Here is a 22,464-nt window from a genome sequence, read left to right as displayed (position 1 = left end):
AGGGCCTTGTGGACCACTACAAGAACTTCGGCTTCTACTTGGAATGATTTGAGGAATCATTAAAGGGATTTGAGAAGAGAGATGGCATGATCTGAATAGACTATGAGGAGCAAGGGGAGCAGGAACCAGATCACAGTTTAGGCCAACAACAACGTTTAACTGGGCCAGAATTGGCAGTGTAGAGATGAAAAATGGAAAAATTGTTTATCAGTTTTGAAAGTGAAGCTAAATATTGCTTATAGGACTGTGAGAGGAATGAAGAAGTAAAGAATCACTTCAGAGCATAGTCCAAGAAACCTGTAGAGTGTAGTTGTCACCGGGCATGGTGGTGCACCCCTGTAACTCCAGCAACTTGGGAAGCTGAGGCAGGAGGATAGCAAATTCAAAGCCAGACTTAGCAACTTAAAGAGGCCCTAAGCAACTTGGACAGAACCTGCATCAAAATAAAAAGACCCGGGACTGTTGTTCAATGTTTAAGTGCTCCGGGGTTCAGTTCTTGGTATTAAAAAAAAAAAAAAAAAAAGAGTGGTGTTGTCTTTTCTGAGATGGAGAAGATAGAGGGAGACTAAAATTCAGGCCTGTGCTTTTAATACACTACATCGACACTGACTACTAGACTTCAATATGGAATGCTAACAAAGCAGATAAATGAGCCTGGGAACAACCGAAGCAGTCTGCCTCAAATCCCTAGAATCATCTCTTCCCCTTCCTTCATTATTTCTGGTCAGTTACTAAATGCCATCAACTTTGCCTTGAAAACAATCTTCTTGTTGCCCGCCTTTCTTTCTGTATGATCTGCTCCCTCCTGGCAAAAGCACTCTTCATCTTGTTTGATTGCAACCTCATTCTAATCAGTACTCCTGCATTTCCTCCTTCCCACCAGTCCTAACAAATGTGTTGTCACCCATCTGCTCAGAAACTTCCAAAAGCATCCATGTTTCCTTAGCAAGAGTCCTCACATTTCAGTGTGCAGAAAAAGTTTCAAGACATAGTACTAAGTGCAAATTCCCTGACCCTACTATCAGACTTCTGTCGGTCTGTGAGGAGCCCTGGGGTCTGTATGTATGGATAAACCCAGGGGAATACAGTGCAAGATACAGTGATGTCATGGTGTGGTAGGGAGTCTCCTTGCCTTCTTACCTTCTTGTTGAGGAGTCAGTTCCTGTGGCTCCTCATGTGTTCATAGACATTAAGTATTTACCAAATCATTTTGTCTATGTTGTAATTTAATTTAGCCAATTTGTTTATGATGATGGAAGCCTCACTCTTTAGTTAATAATTTCATGATCTGAACTCCATTCTACAGATTAAGAAACTTCAGTCCAAGTGAGTTTAATGAACTTCCATATGCTATCCAATTAGTCCATGGTGAGGCTGGGATTCAAACTCTTGACTGTTCTCAACACAGATGAAGGACTCCCTTGAGAAAATCCCCAGGAAATAACTATCTCATTTCTATGAAACCTCCTTAAAATTGTTGCTTTTACTCAGTTTTTTTTTCATTCTCCCTTTGTGTTCCCACCCCAGTTAATTATAATCAGATTCTATCTGATCATTTTACTTGGCAAAGTCCCTGTTAACCAAAATCTTGCTGTACATAGTGATTACTTCTCAGTCCTCATCTTATTTGACCTATCAGCACAACTGGTCATGACTGATCATCTCCTTCTTTTCACTGGGCTTTTAAAAATATTTTCAATCTTAGTCTTTCTCTAATCTTCATATCCATGTATTTTATGGTTGTTTAAAGAACATCTCTAACTTAACTTCCCTGAAACAGCACTACTAATTTTCCACTCCCAAAACTTGGTCATATTTGAATTCAAGAAGTCATAATAGGGCATCAAATACTCCAGAGGCAAGTGGGAAGGAAGCAGTTTTGGCCCAATACCATCATGCTTTGCCACTGACAGGCTTGAGCTGATTAGAATAAATGGTACCATGGACATTTTATATGTAGTAGCTCCATGCCTCATTTTCACAAATCGCAAGGCATCATTAAGTTGGTTATATTATGTCTAAGAGACTTCCCTACATACAATATAAGAGGAATATTTTGTTCAGAAGCATCTTTTTGAAACTGATTCTCTAACAAGAGAAAAACTGTGCATTGAGGGCAAAGGGGGATAAAGTGTTGTCAGATAAATGACCCCACGGCCTGATATTGCCCTATATCTGCTGACACACACATTAATGTGCTGACACATCTATTTCATGGGTTTAACAACTGAAAAAGAGACTGGGCTCATGGAAAACAAAATTAACCATGATAGGAAGTGGGCACCTTTCTCCTTTCTTCAGGTAAGTACAGTTACAAGTTGCTTCATTCTTAACTTCTGTAGACCACAGGGTCCTCCTGTGTTGTTTTTATTTCTCTCTGCAGCCATGCTACAGCATCTGGCCCACCCTGTCAGACTGCCCCCAATCTATGCCACATTTTTTTTCTAATGTAGTTGTAGATAGACAGAATGTCTTTATTTTGTTTATATGGTGCTGAGGATCGAACCCAGTTCCTTTCGCATGCTAGGCAAGCACTCTGCCACTGAGCTATAGCCCCAGCCCCTCTATGCCACATTTTAGTCCACTCTCTGGGTCAGACGCCAATGGATTGGCTGACCTTGAGTCAGATGTCAAAACCTGTGACCAGTAGGAGTGAAGCCATGATTTTCAAACATGAACATCTGGGCTCATCAGATCTATGAGCCTAATATTTCTCAGTAAAAGAGACTATTTTAGAGTTAATTTTAGTTAATTTGTGTATTATTCCATTGAAAGTTCCTGTTTTCTCGATAAACACCCCCTAAGAATAAATCTTACATGTAATAACTAATGAAAGTCACCCAAGTAGGAATCAATTGAGCTGGAAAGAAAGCATGGGGGTGGGGTGGGAGGGGGGGAAGGGAAGAGTATTGAAATTAAAAGGAAGGGTGGAAATAAAAAGGCAAAAAAAAAAAAAAAAACAGAATTCAACCAATGAAATGTCTCAGTATGTGTGCTTACATGAGACTGCAGGAATAGAGGAAGAATGAATTGTTTTTTAGAGCAAAAAAGCAAAAGTTAAAGAAAATATTAGTTGGATTGGAGCCAGTTTCTCAGCTCCAGACATCTGGAACAGAGACAAGGAAAGGTGAGGAGCGGTCCTCTATTGCAGCTCTTGCCCCCGAGGGGGTTGGTTACTAGGGATATTTACATTAAATTAACGTGGCTGGCTATGGCAGTGTTCAGCACTTGGATACGCGGTTAAATAATCAGTGTGGTTTGGCTGCTGGTTTCTTTACTGTGGTTAAATAATTGGTGTTGTCTTGGTTGCTAGCTACTTTAAAAATGTATATGTGCACTTGTCTCTCCCTGCCCCCCACCTTTCCCCTCCTCTTGAGCAATTTTGACAAGGTTTGGCAGAAAAGTGGCTGACCAACTTTAAAGGGAGGCTTTTACCCCATCGTGTGTGCTTTCCCCAAATATTTTTCAAGGATTTGAGAATCTTAGAGAAGTTCCTAGGAAGGAATTTAGTTCACAGTTCACTTTCTTTGCTTGGAGAATATCTACAAGTCTGAGCCTACAGGCATCTATGGTTCTCCAGAAATGAGCTCTCCTGTTATGATGATTCACTTGGTTCTCAGATTCATTGTGAGAAAATGAATTATGAAAAGAGAATTATGCTGACCACTGGATAAAATGACCTTGCATACAAGTATTTCCCCCTGCGTTATTCATTGCTAAACTTGTAGAACCTAGAACAATCCCTGACACATAGAGATAGTCAATATTTGCTGAATGAATAAAGGATGATGACAGTGAAAATTCACAATTCAGGATTGAAATAACTCCTATTGAAGAAAATTACTTCATTAAGTCAATTCGTTAATTTATTTAATAGTCATCAAACAACCACAGACAGTTCTGCCTGGGAGCATAGAAAACCCTCTCCTCTCCAGGTGACTCTGTCCCTTCTGTATCTCCCAAACTGCCACTGACCCCAGATAAATGGCAATCAGGGCAATTATTCCTCTTCTAATAAGTCACTGATTGGAACAGCTGCAACAGTACAGGGACAAGCCTTCACCTGACAGACACAACACACACAACTTGTGGATACCCACAACTTATGAATGAAGGCAAAGTCATCAACTGTTACTCAGAATCCATGAGTTTCTCAGGGTTCCATGTAAGATATAGGAACCTAATGCTCCAAGTTCAAAGTCCCGCAGAGAGGAAACATATTTTAGAGAGAGGAAGCAGTAAGGAAAGAGCAAAGATTTGTTTTTCAAGTATTTCCCTTTGATAAAAATAATTTCCTAACATAAATCCAAAACATATGTTTCATATTAATCTGCTGGTAGTTGGTAGTTACCCAGATGACATTAAAAAAATTTTTTTGATGTTTTCAGTTGTAGATGGACATAATATCTTTATTTACTTATTTATAATAAGTATTATATATATATATATATATATATATATATATATATATATATATATATATATATATATATAGTGCTGAGGCTTGAACCTCACATGTGCTAGACAAGTGCTCGACTGCTAAGCCATAACCCCAGCCCCCAGATAAAAATTTTTTAACATTTTTTTTCCTGGTATATCCCTAGTAAAGAAAAGAAAGTAAGATGGTTTTATTCTTTTTCTTTTTGGTAGTAGGAATTGAATGCAGGGGCACTTAACCACCAATCCACATCCACAGCTCTTTTTTTGTTTCATTTTGAGACGGTGTCTCACTAGATTGCTGAGGCTAGCCTCGAACTTGTGATCCTCCTGTCTCAGCCTCCTGATCCACTGGGATTACAAGTGTGTACCACCATGCCTAGAAAAAAAAAGTGTTTCCTATGATTTTTTTAAGGAAATTTGAGAGAATTTTTCAGAAGTAATTGATTTTGTCATTTTAGTAAGAAGTTATTTCCCTTTATAAGAAGACTAATTTTCTTCTTTCATCCATCCCCCCTCTTTTTTTTTTCTGACAATTACTGATCATTGGAGGAAAATTTTCAAGAAACTCAAATGTTTAACCAGGCCTCTTTTGCCTATGCTTAGTGCTATGGAAGTAATGTGGGACAAAGACCAAAGACAGGAACTGATGACTTCTGGGAACTCTTCCTTAGGGGGTCATGATGTTGGATCACTTAAAATCTTTGATCTTAAATATGTATTTTATTTCTTTTCTAAACACTTATATAATAATGTATGTCTTATACATAATAAGAGAAATTAAAATTAAAGCTATGATGAGATGTAATTTCACCTATCAGATTGGCAAAGATCCAAAAGTGTAATAACATGTTGTTTTGGTGATGAGGCAAGAAAACAAACACTTTCATACACTGGCACAAAATATATCTCCTCTTAGACTCAGTAATTCCACTTCTAACAATATGTACACACAATAAAGTACTTATGAAATGATAAATGTGCAAGGGTGTTCATTGCTGCACTGGAAGAACACAAACATTGGAATTTAAGCTGGGCATGGTGAGACACACTTGTAATCTCAGCAACTTGAAAGGCTGAGGCAGCAGGATGGCAAGTTCAAGGCCAACCTTGGCAATTTAGAGAGACCAAGTCTTAAAATTTAAAAAAAATAAAATAATAAAAATAAAAAGGTCCAGGGATATCGCTCAGTGGTAGAGCATACTGGATTCAATCCGCAGTACCATTGAAAGAAAAAAGAAAGAAAAAAGCAATGAAGCTTAAATTTTCATTAATAATGTACTGGTTCAATAATTTACAGAACACAAAAAAATGAATACTATGCTCTCATCAAAAAGGATAAGCAAGTTACATGTCAGCTCTTTATAAAATGATATGAAACAATGTCCAAAATATACTGGAAGTAAGTAAAAAAGCAAGGCAGACTGTTGTTTTTTTGATTCTTATATTTATGTATATATGTAATAACTCTGTAAATGCAATAAAGTAACTGGTAGTAGTTATTGAGGGAGGTATGTGCCTGTATAAGTGAAGGTTTTCTGAAATCATGTATTTTAACCCTTTTGCATTATATACTATATTTATATTATGCTTTAAAATAAATTTAAATTGTTTTGAATAAACTAGAAAACCAAAAAGAACGTATTAAGGTACTTTGGTAATTAAGCATATGTCTGTATGAAACAAGGTCATATGACATAAAACTACCTCCCAGAAATCCCCCTAAGTCTAAAGAACAAAATAACAGCATGCTTTATCCAGATGTGCACTCAACAAATGTTTCTGGGTAGGATAACTAAATTGCAAGAGTGATTATATCAACATAAATAGTTAACCATTAGGGGAAATATGCACCAAAGAGACCAACTTTTGGATTCAAACAGCAAGTCCAGCTTTATTTGTTAATGGGCAAAACAGAAATATGAAATGTGGAAGCTTTAAATGATGAAATTATACATGAAAAAAAAATTAAGTAAGTACAGAGGGTCCCACATAACTCCATCCTCCTCCTTCCTGTTCATGATTATTTATATCTTGTATCATAATAGTATGGTGGATTTGTTTCAATTAAATAACAAATACTGATACACTACTATGAACTAAATTTCATCACTTACATTAGGTTAACTCTTTGGACAAACACATAATGTCATATATATACCATTGGCATATCTTACAGAATACTTTCATTGCCCTAAAACTTCCTGAAAGCATTACTTTCTGAACCTAGAAGAGACCTTAAGTACAACTTTCCATTTATAACTTCATCTTCCAGATACACACAGTGGGAGCTCAATTAATTTCTGTTGGATTCAGTTGAATCAAATTCAGTAAAAAATGAGCAGGTACGTATTAAAACATATAAAAGAAGACTGAATCCATCAGTTATGATAAAGTCCTGGGATACACATTTTTGTTAATAAGAATTGAATGTTTTATTACCTTTATCAATCAACAAAATCATATATTATTCCCCAAACATTTTCTAACTATAGTTTTCAGCAATAAATATGAGAACAATTTTAAAGTATTTCTGCCAAATCATTTGAGAAGTATTAATTCGACACAAATTTTGGACCAGTTTGTTGATAGATTTTTTTTTAAGCCTATTGTCTTTACCTGACTTAAAGTAGCTGATAACTTCTCTTGCAAATTGTTATTTTTATTTAAAAAAAAAAAAAAAGTTTATCCAGGTGTACGAAACAGTCACCAAAAAAATTTCATCTTAATTTCAGCAGCCGGAAATATGGCTAGAAATACAGCTCACAAAGGCTTCGAAATATTCTACAAGGCCCATTATAGAATTGGCCCCAGTTCTTTAAGAACTTGGGGGTAATGTTCATAAGGTGCTATCTTGGAAATATCTTTTCTTGGTCGAAAACTAAACTGCTAACTGCAAACCACTGAGAGTGGAAGCATGTGGTGTCTCAAATGTTCTATAGTGAACCCTGCTGTTAGCTTAAATATCCATTTCATTAATATCTCTTTTTCTGAAAATGTGAAAGCCAAGTTTCTTGAGAATTGGAGCCCCCACTGATTCTGTGGGGATTTCCTCATGTTATAAGATGTTGAAACACCGCCAGGATCTTGATCTCCTGAATCCCACAGCAATGGTGTGGCAGTGTGTTTTCTACCCCTTGGAGAACAAGAGACTGGTGGTGTTAAACAGCTGTTCTGTCTGTACTCATGTGCCTGGCAGTGAAAGCAAGATTTTGCTGTCATTTTACTGGAATGACTAATGATATTCTCCAAAGAATTAAAACTTCCTTACATTTTTCTTAATCATCACACAGTGTTGGATCCTTAAGTTTCTATACCTAACAACACATTTAACTCTACAACCAGAGAAAATGACGAGTGTCCATTTCTTTTGGTTGACTGCATGTCCCTGGTCACTTGTAAAGAGCCCCACATGTAGTCTTGAAGATAGCCTTGGTTCCCCTTAGGGAGAATTCTCTCTCTTACTAAGGTACGTGAGCACACCACTCATGCCAAACAATGTCCCAGAACTTTTGCTATTACTTCTGGTGAAAAAGTAACTATTTTATTGGGACTGCCAGAAGGTCCACTGTGTCTCTATCACTATTTACTGCGGTTGTTGTTGTTAGAAAGATTATTGGAAAGATTCTCAAGAGTGGGCTGAACCAAATGTAAATGCTTTTCACAGTTTTAAAAAATTTTATTGGTGCAATAGAATTATACATAATAGTGGATACATTTCACGTTTGAAAGGCATTACTAAATTACCTTCCAAAAAATGATTTACCAGTTCACAAGTCTATTAGTGGTGTTTGAAGGTATCCTAGTGAGAACAAATTGTCATAGTGCATTCAAACTTTAGACCACCAATGAGTATTAAAGTGCTCTCTCGTGGTTTTTTTTACTTTCAGTTATTTGTTGACAGTTTGGATTTATGCTTCTGTGAGTTGTCTATTTATATCTTTTCCCCATCTTCTCAGTCTGTCATTCTCCCATAACTTTGTAAAAGCTCTTTGTTCACCAGAAAATGTAGTTTTTGTCATGTACTCTCTTAGTGGGCTGCTATAACAGAAGACTATAAACTGGGTGGCTTAATCTAAAACATTTATTTCTAATAGTTCTGGAGGCTGGAAATCCCAAAGTACAGGTCTTGATGAAGACTGTCTTTCTGGTTCATAGATGACTGCCTTTTTGCTGTATTCTCACATAGTGGAGGTTCTTCTGGTCTTTCCCTCTTCTTAAGGACACTAATGAAATCATGGGGACTCTAACCTTGTTATAGTTTAGATCTGAAATATATACCCTAAAGGCCCAGATACTAAAGGCTGAGTCCCCATTTTGGCATTATTAGGAAGTGGTAGAACCCATCAGAAGTCAAGGCCGGTGGGAGGTCTCTGGGTCACTGGGCGTTTGCTCTTCAAGGGAATTGTAGGAACCCAGCACCCTCCCTTTCACTTACCAACCCTGAGGTGATCACAAAATCAACAGGCTCCTAAGCAATGGGGCCACTTGATGATAGAATGAAACCTCCAAAAATGTGAGCCAAAACGGGTGTTTGTCACAGTAATGAAAGATTAACAACCCTCATGACCTCATCTAAAGCTAATTACTTCTCAAAGGCCCCCACCTTCAAATACCATTTCTTTGAAGATTAGGGATTCATCATAAGAATTTTGGGAGGATACAGTCAGCCCAAGCAACTACTTTATAAATATTCCTTCCAGAACTGTGCTTTGTCTATTGACTTTATCTCTGGTATTTTTTCCATATGCAATTTCTTAATTTTTGTGTGGTCTAACATGTATGTTTTACTCTCCATCTTCTGGCTTTCTAATCTTGATTATGAGTTTACCTCAAGTCTAGGTTATATATTTATAGCCTGGATTTTCTTATTTGATTTTTATTCTGTTACTTTTTATATTTAAATTTTTATCTAGAGTATATATTTCTAAAAATTTTCTTATAAATGGATAGTTACCATCATTTACTTAAGATATCATGTTTTTCTTACTGATTAAACCAAATCCTTTTGCTAACTGAATATGTAACAAAGGTTATGGTTTAATTGTTCCATATTAATTTAATTGTTAATACTACATCATGTCTTCTGATTCTTCAAATTTTTTAAATTTTTCTTAAGTATTTTTTTAATTCACTAATTTTTGCGATATGAATTTTATATAATACCATTCTTGTTGGGTTTTAGGATTATATTACATTTATATTATATTTGGGAAAATTAACAGTTTATAATATTTATCCATTATACATATTCACATATTTTTAAGGTTTTGTAATCACTCTATTTATATGCATCCAAAGTTTTTCTTTTAAGAATTTATTTCCAAATAACTTACACCTTTTTGTCACAACTCTACCAGAAAAATTTCTCCAAATTTTCTTTCTTCATGGTTTTGTCTAGAGTACACAAAAGTTGTTTTTATATTCTTCTAGTATATAATAAGAGTTGACCAAATTTTCACATTAAATCTAGCAATATTTCCTTAAGTACTTCTTGGGTTTTCTAAGCATGCTGTCATACTTAGAAATAAACTATTTTAGTTAGGGATGAAGTTATACTGTCCTAACAACAAATAGCTTCAAAATATCAGAGATTAACACAATAGAAATCTATTTTTCATTCACACAAAAACTGCTATAAGCCCAGGACAGCTGTTCTCCAAGTGTTGAATTTGCATTTGTGCTAGTCAGCTTTCCATTACTATAACAAATAACCCCCCAAATCATTTTAGAATAGGTTTATTTTGGCTCACAGTTTTGGAGCTTCCAGCCCCTGATTGACATCATTGCTAGCATGAGGTACAGCAAAACTGCTCACCTAATAGGAAGCAAATGAAAGAAAGAGAAAGGGGCTGGAGTCTCACATTCCCTCCAAAGTCATGCCCTTTATGACCTAAGGACCGCCCAGTAGATCTCACCTCTCACAGGTTCTTCCACTTCCCAATAGTACCATCCAGGACTGAGCCTTTAAAACATGAGATCATTAAGGGGTACTCTGTGACATCTTCATGACTAAAGGAGACTTGACTTGTAGGTTTAGTAAGCAGGGAAAGAGAGCACTGAAGAATATTAACACCAGGAGAAAAATACCTTATCTTAGAGGTGATGGTTGTCATTTCCAACCAGTGTGTTGGCTGAAACCATTCACATAGGCTTGCTCAACTTCAAAGGCAGTGGAGAAGTAGATCCTGCTGTGTGTCAAGAAAAGATAAAGAAAACCAGAAATATTGACAAGAACTAGAAACATTAGCCATGTTTACTTCAAGTAATAGCTACATATTTTATTTTATAATTTTTATATATATTATTGCACTTTTTATATTATTGTCTTTATTAAAACTTCTAAACAAGTTAATAAAGATATTAAGTATACTTTTTCTCATTTTAATTCAAACATTTTGAAATAAAATATTTGCTATTGGTTTCTGATAGCAATATTGATATTATATAATTTTCTATCTATTCCTTGTTTACCTGAAATTTCTTATGGAAAATAACTGCTTATTTTATCATACTTTCCCATTATTATTTTATAGATCATATATTTTTCTTTTATTAGTCTGGAAGACTATGTGGCACATCTCCTGTACTTAGATTTATAGAATAAATTCCTCTTGATGTTAAAGTGCTATTATTTTGAAACATTGGAGGTATCTCAGGATTCAAGTGTCTGCACCCGGAGTGGAGGCACTCCAAATGGTCAGGCACAAGTCCATGGTTAATCTGATCATGAGACCCAACTGCACACAAGGCAATTCTGGGCAGTCAGATGCTAACTGACATTACAAATGTTATGTGCACATAGAGAGGGAATTGAGATAACATACATTATCCAGGAGCAGCGGGTTAAAAGGAAGACTCTTTTCCATAATCTTTTAGCTAGGGCTCAGAAACATTTCTCTGATTAAAAGGCCAATATACCAAAGGCCCCAGATAAAAAGATATAGGATAAATTTGAGGTTTTGTGCACATGAACACGTGTATGAGTCTGCACATGTGTGTATATATCTATTTGTACATGCATATGAGTAGGTGCATGTGTATCTACATGTGTGCACACATGTGCACACATGAATGTAGGTGACCTATGCAATGCATGTGATTGCACACATGTATGTGCCCCTGTATATTTGTGTTTAAAAGCACAGGAAATAGAAGGGGTTAAATATCTGAAATTAGTCTTCTAAACTATTACATCTTATAACCATACTACTGACCTTCAGTGTTTTCCTGAAGAATCTCTGCAAATTTTAAAGTGGAGCAGTGACTTGATCAGCCTCATTTACAGCAACATGGAGGATCATTTCAGACTCAACTCCAAAATGCTATCATGAGATGTAAAAATTTCTGAAATATTCCCTGTATGGAAGTCTAGGTTGAATTGAGGGGAAAAAAAAAGAGAACAATGTAGTAAATTCCTTAAATATCTAAATTTATTCCACATAAAGGCCTTTATTCTCTGATTATTTCTTCCCTGCCTTAGGGATTTTACATCTCCTTAAACTAATAAAACACTAGAATTAACAGATGACAGAAACAAGTTCATTTAATGTTTGCTTGTTAATACTGGACAAAATAAATAGCATCTTTTTTTTCAAAGATAATTCCATCTTTTTCCTTTTGAAAATGAACTTGTTTATGAAATCTGAAAGTTTGGCAATCACCGTCAGGATTATTTAAACAGAAATAGGTCTTTGTGTTTTTCCCCAAAATACACATTCCTTGTTCTCCAGGGAAGAATTCAAGTGTAACAAAACTGGAGTGGGCATATGTTGTTGAAAAAGCTCCCAAGTGCTTTGAAGGTGCTTCCCTACTTTGGACTCTGGTTTAGAGGACAAGTTAGGAAACACCTAGTGTTCAACAATGAGGAAAACTTCTAAAAAACAGGGCAGTTGAGGAGACAGGAAGGCTGGATGTGAGTGGCATATTCTTAGAATTAACAAGGCTCAAGAATATGTAGATAGTTCTGAAGAAAGATAAAAAGTGGAGCTCAGAGGAGTCTCCAGATTTTGGGCTGTGGGAATGACCCAACTTTGGTGTCCATCAGTGAAGTGTCCTTTCCCACAGGGTTCCCATTCTTCTACTTTGTTCCCAAGAATTAATAATACTTACCTGGCAAGGGAGATACCATGACCATAAAGGTGGTTTTCACAGGGTGAGGCTTATCCATTGCACTCCAGATATGACTTCCCCAAATGTGGGTAACTCAACTGCATAATTTGTGATAGTGGGGGACTAGACTCATGCTAGACTCATGTGGGGGCGAGTGTCTGGAGACAAAATATGCTCTTCAAAGACAAGCCCTCAGTGTCCTACTTCCTCCAACTTCTAATAGCCCATTCAACTATGAACTCATCAGTGGATTAATTCATTGATAAGATCAGCACCCTCATGATCCAATCACTTCCCCAAAGCCCCACCTCTGATCATTGTTACACTGGAATGTCCCCAAAAAGCTCAACACAGGAGCTTTTGGAGGACATTCCAGATCCAAACCATAGCACATTCACTCTTAGGGACTCCACAGAACCACTATACCATTATGACAGTGAGTCGCTTCTTAAATTTTTCACATAGATTTCTCATTTTCCTCACCTGGTCCAGACCCTGGTTTGGTGTTCCTCTCACGTACTTTCAGTAAAGTGACAGCTGAAGCTGGAGTCATCTGAAGATTGGACTGCGCTGGAATCCAAGACATGTTTTTAATTACACATTTAATATATTCTTCATTCACATGGCTAAAATGGCAGGAAGATGGCCAAAGATCTTGATATAACCTCTAAAAATGGAAAGCTTAGGCTTCCTCACAACATGGCTATCTCAAGGGGATCAGCTTCTGTTTTAGCTATTTTTTTTTTTTCAGTTATGACTAAAAGGTCTGACCAGAACAACTATAGAGGAGGAAAAGTTTATTTGAGGGCTCACGATTTCAGAGGTCTTTGTCCACAGAATGGTTCCACTCCTTGGGACTTGAGGTGAGGTTGAACATCATGGTGAGAGAGTGTGGCAGAGGGAAGCAGCTCACAAGATGGTGATAAAGAAGCAGAGAAAGAAAGAGAGACTCCACTCTCCAAATACAAAATATATACCTCTAGCCCATGCCCCAATTCCCACCTCCTCCAGAAACACCCTACCACTTTAATTAATCCCATCAGGGATTAATGCACTGATTGGGTTAAGACTCTTACAACAAGGTTCTCTTCTGAACCTTCTTGCATTGTCTCACACGTGAGCTTTTGGGAGACACCTGACATCCAAACCATACAGCTTCTCCAGAGAAAGCATTGCAAGAGCCCAGGTAGAAGCTGTAAAGTTTCATGTGATTAGCCTTGAAAGCTATAAAATGTCAGTCATTTCCACCATATTTTATTGGTCAAAGTCACTAAGGCCTGCCCAAGATTGAAGAAGAAAAGAATTAAGACTCTACCTCCTTTCCAATATCAGACTTTAAATTATACTAAGGAGCTATAGTAACAAAAACAGCATGGTTTTGGCACCAAAATAGACATGAAAACCAGTAGAATAGAATAGAAGACACAGAGACAAACCAACATATATAAAGTTATCTCATACTAGACAAAGGTGCTAAAAACATACATTGGAGAAAAGATAGCCTCTTCACAAAATGTTGCTAGGATAACTGGAAATCCATGTGTAGTAGAATGAAATTTGACCTGATCTCTCTCCCTGCACAAAAGTCAACTCGAAGTGAATCATGGACCTAGGCATTAGACCAAAGACTCTGTGCCTACTAGAAGAAAAAGTAGGCTCAAATCTCTATTATGTCAGCTTAGGAATGTAATTCCTCAACCACACTCCTCTTAAGCGCAAGAAGTAAAATCAAGAATCAATGGAATTGTATCAAACTAAAAATCTTCTTCACAGCAAAGGAAACAATGAAGAATATAAAAAGAGAGCCTAGAGAATGGGAGAAAATCTTTGCCCCCTGCACCTGAGATACAGCATTAATCTCCAGTATATACAAAGAACTCGAAAAAATTTAACACCAAACAAAAAGTAATAATAATAATCCAATCAATAAATGGGCAAAGGAACTGAACAGGCACTTCGAAGAAGATAAAATAAGAATGGTCAACAAATATATGAAAAAATGTTCAGCATCTCTTGCAACGAGAGAAATGCAAATCAAAATTACACTGAGATTCCATCTCACTCCAGTCAGAATGGCAACTTAGCAAGAATACAAGTAACAATAAATGTTGACAAGGATGTGGGGGAAAAGTTATAATCATACATTGCTGGTGGGACTGGTGCAACTACTCTGAAAAGCAATATGAAGATGCCTCAGAAAACTTGGAATGGAACCATCATTTGACCCAGTTATCCCACTCCTTGTTATATACCCAAAGGACTTAAAATCAGCATACTACAGTGATGTAACCACATCAATGTTTAGTAGTGGCTCATTTCACAACAGCAAAGCTATGAAACCAACTTAGATGCTTGTCAACAGATGAATGGATAAAGAAAATGTGGTGTATATACACAATGGAATATTACTCAGCCAGAAAGAATGAAATTATAGCATTTACTAGTAAATGGATGGAACTGCAATAAGCCATCCCCATAAATCCAAAGGCCAAATGTTCTCTCTAATATGTGGATGCTAACACACAATAAGTAGTGGGAGGGAAGAATAGAATTTCATTGGATTAGACAAAGGGTAATTAAAGAAAGGAAATGGGGATGAGAGTAGGAAAGAGAGAAGGATGAATCAGACATAACTTTCATATGGTCATATATGAATACATACCCAGTGAAACTCCTCATCATGTACAACCACAAGAATGGTAACCTAATTAGGATAAGTTATAATCCATGTATGTATAATATGTCAAAATACATTCTACTGTTATGTATATCCAAAAAGAACAAGTAAAACAATTAAGTAAAAAAAAAAAAAAAAAGACTCTGCCTCTTTATCTGAGTTGCACTGATATGAATGGAGAGAGAACACTGATGGAGACCAATGTTGGAGACTATCACAGAAAGATCAGCAAATAAACTAAGTGTAAAATATTCTTTGAACCAGTAAATGAATATATAAAAATAGAGACCAAAGACTGAGGTTGAAAATGTCAAATTAGTTGATGTAGTTAAAACCAAGATACTGGATAAGATCACCTAAGGGATCACCTAAGGAGAAAATTTAGAGGGAGAAGAGCTGCCTGGGAGTAAAATACGGAAAGAAATGTATTGAATCCTGAAAGCCACTTTTTTTTTTCTGCTGTAAAATCAAGATAACAACTGAGAAGTGACCATTCAAAGCAATATTTCCATCACTGATGACTTTGAGAAGTGAAATGGAGGATTAATTGAGAAGAGTGAATCAAGAGGAGAACTGGAAGAGAGAGTGGAAAAAAAGCAAAACAGTTTTCATAGAAATGGCATACTCTTGTATAGGAACTTGTGGTCTAGAAAAGTTCTTTGTTCTTGTGTATAAAATAGGAGAAAGTATCGTCTATTTTGAATGGATGGAAAGAATCCAACAAAAAGGGAGATGACAGCCCCTTCAAGTGTGCAATGCCAATGCTATACAAATGCGTGGTGTGTCCCTAGAGCATGCAGAGCTCTTGGGCTGCCCATTCCCCTGAGAGTTCTATCAAGGCCACGGTGTAGCTAATTTTACAATCAATCAATCAATCTAAAAACTTTAGGGTAGAGGTTCTCAAAGTATGGTCTCAGACAAGCAGCAGCAGTATCCTGAGAACTTGTTAAGAATGCAGATTCTCAGGGGGCCCAGTTTTACCAATCAGAAACTCCCAAAGCCAGCAATCTGAATTTTAAACAAGGCCTTCAGAAAATTTTAAACAAGGCCTCCAGGCTATTTTGAGACTACTCTAAAGGAACTCAAGGACCTAAATCAGTAACTTAAAGAAGCGACTGAAACTTAAACTTGCTCCTTAAGATCACAGATCATTACTGATGGAAGGGATCTTAAGTGTCTAATCTACCCTTGAACCTTATACATGAGAGATCCAAGTCACAGAGAAGGGATGAGGTTTCCAAGCTCTTTTGGCCTGTTTGAGAGGGAAGGACTAAGATGACAAGTCCAAATACCCCCGCCCCCAAACACACACACACACACACACACACACACACGTGCGACCACAAAAAACAAAACAAACAAACAAACAAAAACAGCCAGGGATATGGTTGTTTTGATGTATCACGAAGTTGCAGTCTTCCTATTATTTTTTAAGTATAGTTTTATATTGTGTCTTTTCTACTATTCAAGACAGAGGAAGATGATCTGTCTTAGCTCAACCTGACTCTTTGAAGGTTTTTTGTTTGTTTGCGGACTTGCAGAGGTCCAGATTTCCAAGGCAGACCCAGCGCCTCTAGGGGTTACTGCAGTCTCCGCGTGTGCAGGAGGCTTTTCTGCAATCCGATATGCAAGCGTGCTGTGGCTGTGGCTGTGACTCTGACTTTTGCCATTTCACATTCACTTGGACTCTGAAGAGTGGCGCAGCCCAACTCTGAGCTCGCTGGAGCCCCGGCTCCCTCCGCTTCTGGAGAGGAGATTTAGCCTTAATTTTTGTGACAGATGGAGTTGATAGTCTCTCCACGGAAAGGGGAGTAAAAAAGCGCCAGTTTTTGACAGGCCGCAGACGCCCGGTGCCTCTGGTGGCCGAAGGCTGCGTTGCGCCCCAGTTAAGGTAGCTCTTAAAGTCCCGCTCCAGGATTGCAAAAGCTGTTGGGGCTGCAGGGCCGCTTCCTTTAAACCAGCTTCCCAAGTCCTAATGAGGACTGAAACTTACACTTTAATACAAACCTTGCTGCGTGTCGATTTATCTCCTTCCTGTGTGTTGTGACTGCGGCCGGGTGGTACTGCTCAACATTCCTGAAATTTTTTAATGCTGCTATTATTTCTCGATTACCGTGCGAGTTATAAATATATTCCTAAGAAAATGATTCGGTTAATTGGATTTCTGTCTTGCAATTTGAAAACGTTGCCTGGTGCAAGAGTCATACCTACCAGTTCGGCTAGCTGGTGCTGGAGAGGGAGGGCTGTAAATTTCTGATTAACATCTCCCCAACTGAAGTGAGCGTGCGTCTTTCTTGCACCGTGTGTGTGTGTGTGTGTGTGTGTGTGTGCGCGCGCGCGGGGGGGGGGGGTTGTTTCAAAAGCCCCACATTAAATTATCTGGAGTCTTCTCCAGCCCGGTCCCCGTCATGACCAGAACTCAAAGATAGGGAACCTGACAAATGAACTGATTTCTGAAACTAGGCGAAGGCACAGATGGGGAGTTGGAGGTAGGATCGGTGAGAACTAATACAACTGCCCTCAAAAAAAAAAAAAAAAAAAAAAAAAGAAGAAGGAAAAAGGACCAAACAAAAAGGCCCGTGGCTGAGCCGGATGCTAACAGCTGCCCCTAAGCCTAGCCATTGGTTCTGTGCGCGAGCTAGGGCTCCATATCCGAGCCTCCTTAAGAGTAGGAGGAGCTCCAGGCCTCTGTCAGGCTCCCTAAGCCGTTCCTTTCAAGCCTTGAATGCCTGAATGTGAGCTGCCCACCACCCCCCCGCCCTCCCCCACTCCGCAACCCCACTCCAGCGGCTCGTAAAAAAAAAAAAAAAAAAAAAAAAAGTTTCAACAACAACAGGCAGGACCAATAGCATCTCGAAAAGCCGGGAAAGGGGGCCGAGCAAAGGGCGAAAGAGAGTGGAGAAAGGAGAAAGCGGGCAGGCTCGGAGCGCGCGGGGCCGGGGCTCCGCGAGCCGGAGGAGCGTTGCTAATGTTTTTGTTTGTTTGCTTTTCCATGCATGCATAATGAGGGGGCACCGCGGCACCACGCGGGGGCTCCCGGCCCACTTTTGTATTTAAAGCCTCACTGCTAAAGAGTCCGCAGCCCGGCTCAGCGGATCCGCTCCCCGGGCTTCTGGTCACCCGAGAAGCCGCCGCCTAAGGAAACCCGGGAGCCGCTCTCCGGCCGCGCCGAGTTTCTTGTTCTCTCCGCGCCTCCTAGAAGGCCCTTCCCGGAGCTCCGCTGAGGCCGGGGTCGCCGCGGGCGGAGGGGGAGGGGACGCGGGGCGGCCGGGCCGCGGGAAGGCGGGCAGCTCACGGACGACGAGCCAGGAAGCGGCGCGATGCGAGAGCCGGCGGCGACTCGGTGCTGAGCCCGAGAGGAAGGACCCGCAGCGGCCGCAGCGCAAGCAGCCGGTTCAGACGCCGCCGGCCGCACAACTTATCCGCAGGCGCGGAGCAAAATGCACCCGCGGTGCCGCGCGGTCCTGCAACCTCGCCGCGGGCCCGCGGCCCGCAGCCCCCCGGGGCGGCAGTGAGAGACTCCCGCCACCTCTGGGGGCCGAGCGGAGGGCTATCTGGTTGGAGAATCGGGGCAAGATCTCGGCGGCTGAACATTTCCAGGAAGCCACCGCACCCGGAGCAAGAGCCCACCTCTGCCACCAGCGGGGCATCAGCCAGCGGCGCGCATGGATTTATGAAGACACTCATGCAAGAAGTGGGCAGGACTTGGGCAAACTTTTCCACCGGCTCCGCGTCCACTGCTCCCCGCGCCTCGTCTCCTTTTCCCTCCTCGCCCGGAGGCCGCCGCTGCCCGCGATGGTGGCCGCGCTGCTGGGCGGCGGCGGCGGGGCCCGCGGGGGAACCGTGCCGGGCGCCTGGCTGTGCCTGATGGCGCTACTGCAGCTTCTGGGCTCGGCGCCGCGGGGCTCGGGACTGGCGCACGGCCGCCGTCTCATCTGCTGGCAGGCGCTGCTGCAGTGCCAGGGGGAGCCGGAGTGCAGCTACGCCTACAACCAATACGCCGAGGCGTGCGCGCCGGTGTTGGCGCAGCGCAGCGGGGGCGACGCTCCGGGGGCCGCAGCAGCCGCCTTCCCGGCCTCGGCCGCCTCTTTCTCCTCTCGCTGGCGCTGCCCGAGCCACTGCATCTCGGCCCTAATTCAGCTCAACCACACGCGCCGCGGGCCCGCTCTGGAGGACTGTGATTGCGCACAGGACGAGAACTGCAAGTCCACTAAGCGCGCCATTGAGCCATGCCTGCCCCGGACGAGCAGCGGCGGCGCAGGCGGCCCGGGCGCGGGCGGGGTCATGGGCTGCACCGAGGCCCGGCGGCGCTGCGACCGCGACAGCCGCTGTAACCTGGCGCTCAACCGCTATCTGACCTACTGCGGTAAGCTCTTCAACGGGCTGCGCTGCACGGACGAGTGCCGCACCGTCATCGAGGATATGCTGGCCGTGCCCAAGGCGGCATTGCTCAATGACTGCGTGTGCGATGGCCTGGAGCGGCCCATTTGTGAGTCGGTCAAGGAGAACATGGCCCGCCTGTGCTTCGGCGCGGAGCTGGGCAATGGCCCCGGCAGCAGCGGCTCGGACGGGGGCCTGGACGATTACTACGACGAGGACTACGACGACGAGCAGCGCCCCGGGGGTGCTGGAGGCGAGCAACCTCTGGACGATGACGACGGAGTCCCGCACCCGCCGCGCCCGGGCGGCGGCGCTGCTGCTGCGGGCGGCCGCGGGGACCTGCCGTACGGACCCGGGCGCAGGAGCGGCAGCGGCGGTGGCCGCTCGGCGCCCCGAGGAGCCTGGACGCCTTTCGCCTCCATCTTGCTGCTGCTGTTCGGACGGTTCATTTAGGCCTTGTGCCCCAGCCGCTGGCTGCTGGAGGACCTACGCCCCGCTCCGGTGCTTGCTTTCCGGCTTGCCCCAGCTTCGGGGCACCAGTGGCCCGGGGACAGAAAGAAGATGATCGAGGATACTTCCCAAAACTTTTTCCAAATCGACTCAGCCTTGCCATTCTTCCACCACGACTTTTGGCATTTCCCCGTCCCCTCTCCGGAGTATGATTTCTTGGACCTTCTCTCTCGCACCCCATTTAGGCTCCAGAAACAACCAACTGATCTTTCCTGCAGAAATCTGTTGAGTTCAGGATACCCTGAAGGGAACGGACGTGGGGGAGAAAATTGGAGTCCTGTATTTGGAAGAGAGTGTGCTGACCCATGGGGGTTGGGGGTCCAGGGACCTGGCGGTGTCGGGCGGGAGGGCAGGGATTGAAGAAGGAATTACATTTGCAGAGGGGCTATTAGTGTTTCCCCGTGAGGGGGAAAAACAGTGCCAATATCGACTGTTACTGCTTGTGGCCAGTGTGGACATAGCAATCGTAAGTAAATAATAGAAAAGTCCCACCTACCAATTCGTTCGTTTACTATTGGCATCAGCACCTAGATTTCTCAGTGACATTGGGTTTGGGAGGTGGGTGATCGCCTTAGGGGAAAAACCCTAAATTAGTTTTAGATAACTTTGAGCCCTTGGCCTTAATCTCATTGCTACCACTCTGATCTCTTGGCACATTTCTTAGGATTAAGGGTCCCAAAAATGCTGGTCTCTGGTATTAAAGAATGCAACTTTTTATTTTAAAAAGCTCTCCACTGCCATCTATGAAGCTTCTTTACGTGTTTGCTTTCTGTCATTTTTGTTCTTTTCATCAAGAAGTTAATTAATTGTATATTCAGTATGCAGAGACCATATATTGCCTCTGCTCCTATCAGGGCATTAAACCCTGGTACATCGTATATAAAGTGTATTAAAACTGGGGTTTGTTACCAGTTGCTGTATTTTGTATATAGAATTTTTATAAATTGTATGCTTCAGAAATAATTTATTTTTAAAAAGAAATTAAAAGTTTTAAATCTTCATCCATGTTACATCTTTCCCCCAGAAATGTATAGAATCCATTTGTCACCACGGATCCAAACCCACAATCCATTTTGAAGTATGCTATATTTAGAACAGTCTTAAAATGTACAGTGTATTTTATAGATTTGAAGTAACATTCTTATTTTCAAGAGAATTTATGGACATTGTAGAAATGTATAAATACATTTCCAATCTGCCTTAAACATTGTATTTTTATAGACATTTTTTAAAGTCCTATGTTTTAATAACTATGGCTTTGTGTACTTTTTGTTATTTGTTTTATTAAAATGTGTGCATCAGTAAAGAGTTTAAACAAAGAATATGTTGTAGTTACTTTTCAGAGTTACACTGTGGTTAACCCAATAATAGGTGAGGAGGGGCTTAGAGGGGGCCCTGGGAATCCATCATCAACTGAAAATACAGTCCATGACAAGAAATGCAGGCTGTTGTTTCTGCCTTTAATGAACAATTGGACATCTGTAAATGAGGCTGTTAAAAAGATATGTGGCTGTCCTCCATTGGTTTTTGCATTTGTGGAAAAAAGTCACAAAACGTTGTCTCCAGTGTATAATTTGAAAATAACCCAGGCAGCACATTTCCCCCTCCCTGTGTTCCACTGAGATCCTCTCTCCCTCCAGAGCCCCCCTTCCTTAGGCCGCTAACCCCCAGGAGTGTCCTCTGTGGCTACTAGACATTCTCATACAATCAAACATGCCAATAACATCTGTTACCAATAGGTCCTAAGAAGCCTACACGACTCAAATACTTCAAAGTCATTTTCACACTTTTGGTTAAAAAAAAGAAAAAAGAAAGAAAAAGAAAAGTACAAAATTTTGTTACAAAACATTCAGGCGGACAAAAGTAAACACACTGGGGAGAGGAATAATTACCAGAACTTGTAATATTGTTGTGAGGGGTTGTTTAGCAGTGGGCTGAAGGCTGGGTTTCTGCCAGAGCTACTGATCTACACTCAAACGCCCTTAGATAAATAATTACACTCTTAAGCTGTGTCGAGTGCTGATACACTTGACCTTGTAAATAGAAATGTTTGCAGTAGGAATAAACTCCGGCATTGGAAAATCTTTTAAACATTAACACAAAAGAGAGAGCTCTGTCCTCTGGGGATTTGAGCTTGAACCTCGCCAAGCTAGGCACTTGCAAGGGGGGAAAAAAAAGTTTATTTATCTTCTATTCCGGGTGTTTATTTAAAGCTTTTCATTTTAAACGCGGTGATTGGAAGGCAAGTCAGGAGTTTAAAAGTCACCACAAATAAACTTTGTCTGAGGGGTCGACAGATTAGCAAGATCTGGTGTCTCTTTATTTGATATTAACATGTACTGAGAAAA

At 40.9% G+C, this 22,464-nt stretch overlaps 1 protein-coding gene and 1 pseudogene across 1 annotated transcript; both read left to right on the top strand.

Annotated features, from left to right (window-relative positions):
* Positions 1-12,541: 12,541 nt before the first annotated feature.
* Positions 12,542-12,694, top strand: LOC143393191 (U1 spliceosomal RNA; annotated as a pseudogene).
* A 5,598-nt stretch (positions 12,695-18,292) lies between these two features.
* Positions 18,293-21,418, top strand: Gas1 (growth arrest specific 1). The gene has a single exon (XM_076843529.1). It carries the CDS (start codon positions 19,022-19,024, stop codon positions 20,057-20,059), a length of 1,038 nt encoding a protein of 345 aa, XP_076699644.1. The 5' UTR covers positions 18,293-19,021; the 3' UTR covers positions 20,060-21,418.
* Positions 21,419-22,464: the final 1,046 nt, after the last annotated feature.

The sequence above is a fragment of the Callospermophilus lateralis genome, chromosome 2 (genome assembly GCF_048772815.1).
Source record: "Callospermophilus lateralis isolate mCalLat2 chromosome 2, mCalLat2.hap1, whole genome shotgun sequence".
In the NCBI taxonomy this organism is placed as follows: Eukaryota; Metazoa; Chordata; class Mammalia; order Rodentia; family Sciuridae; genus Callospermophilus; species Callospermophilus lateralis.
The sequence above is the reverse complement of the archived record's forward strand: the minus strand, read 5'-3'. Positions and strand labels throughout refer to the sequence as shown.

What these genes read in the sequence shown, in the direction of transcription:
- Gas1 (XM_076843529.1), top strand. Translation starts at nt 19,022, where the DNA reads ATGGTGGCCGCGCTGCTGGGCGGCGGCGGCGGGGCCCGCGGGGGAACC.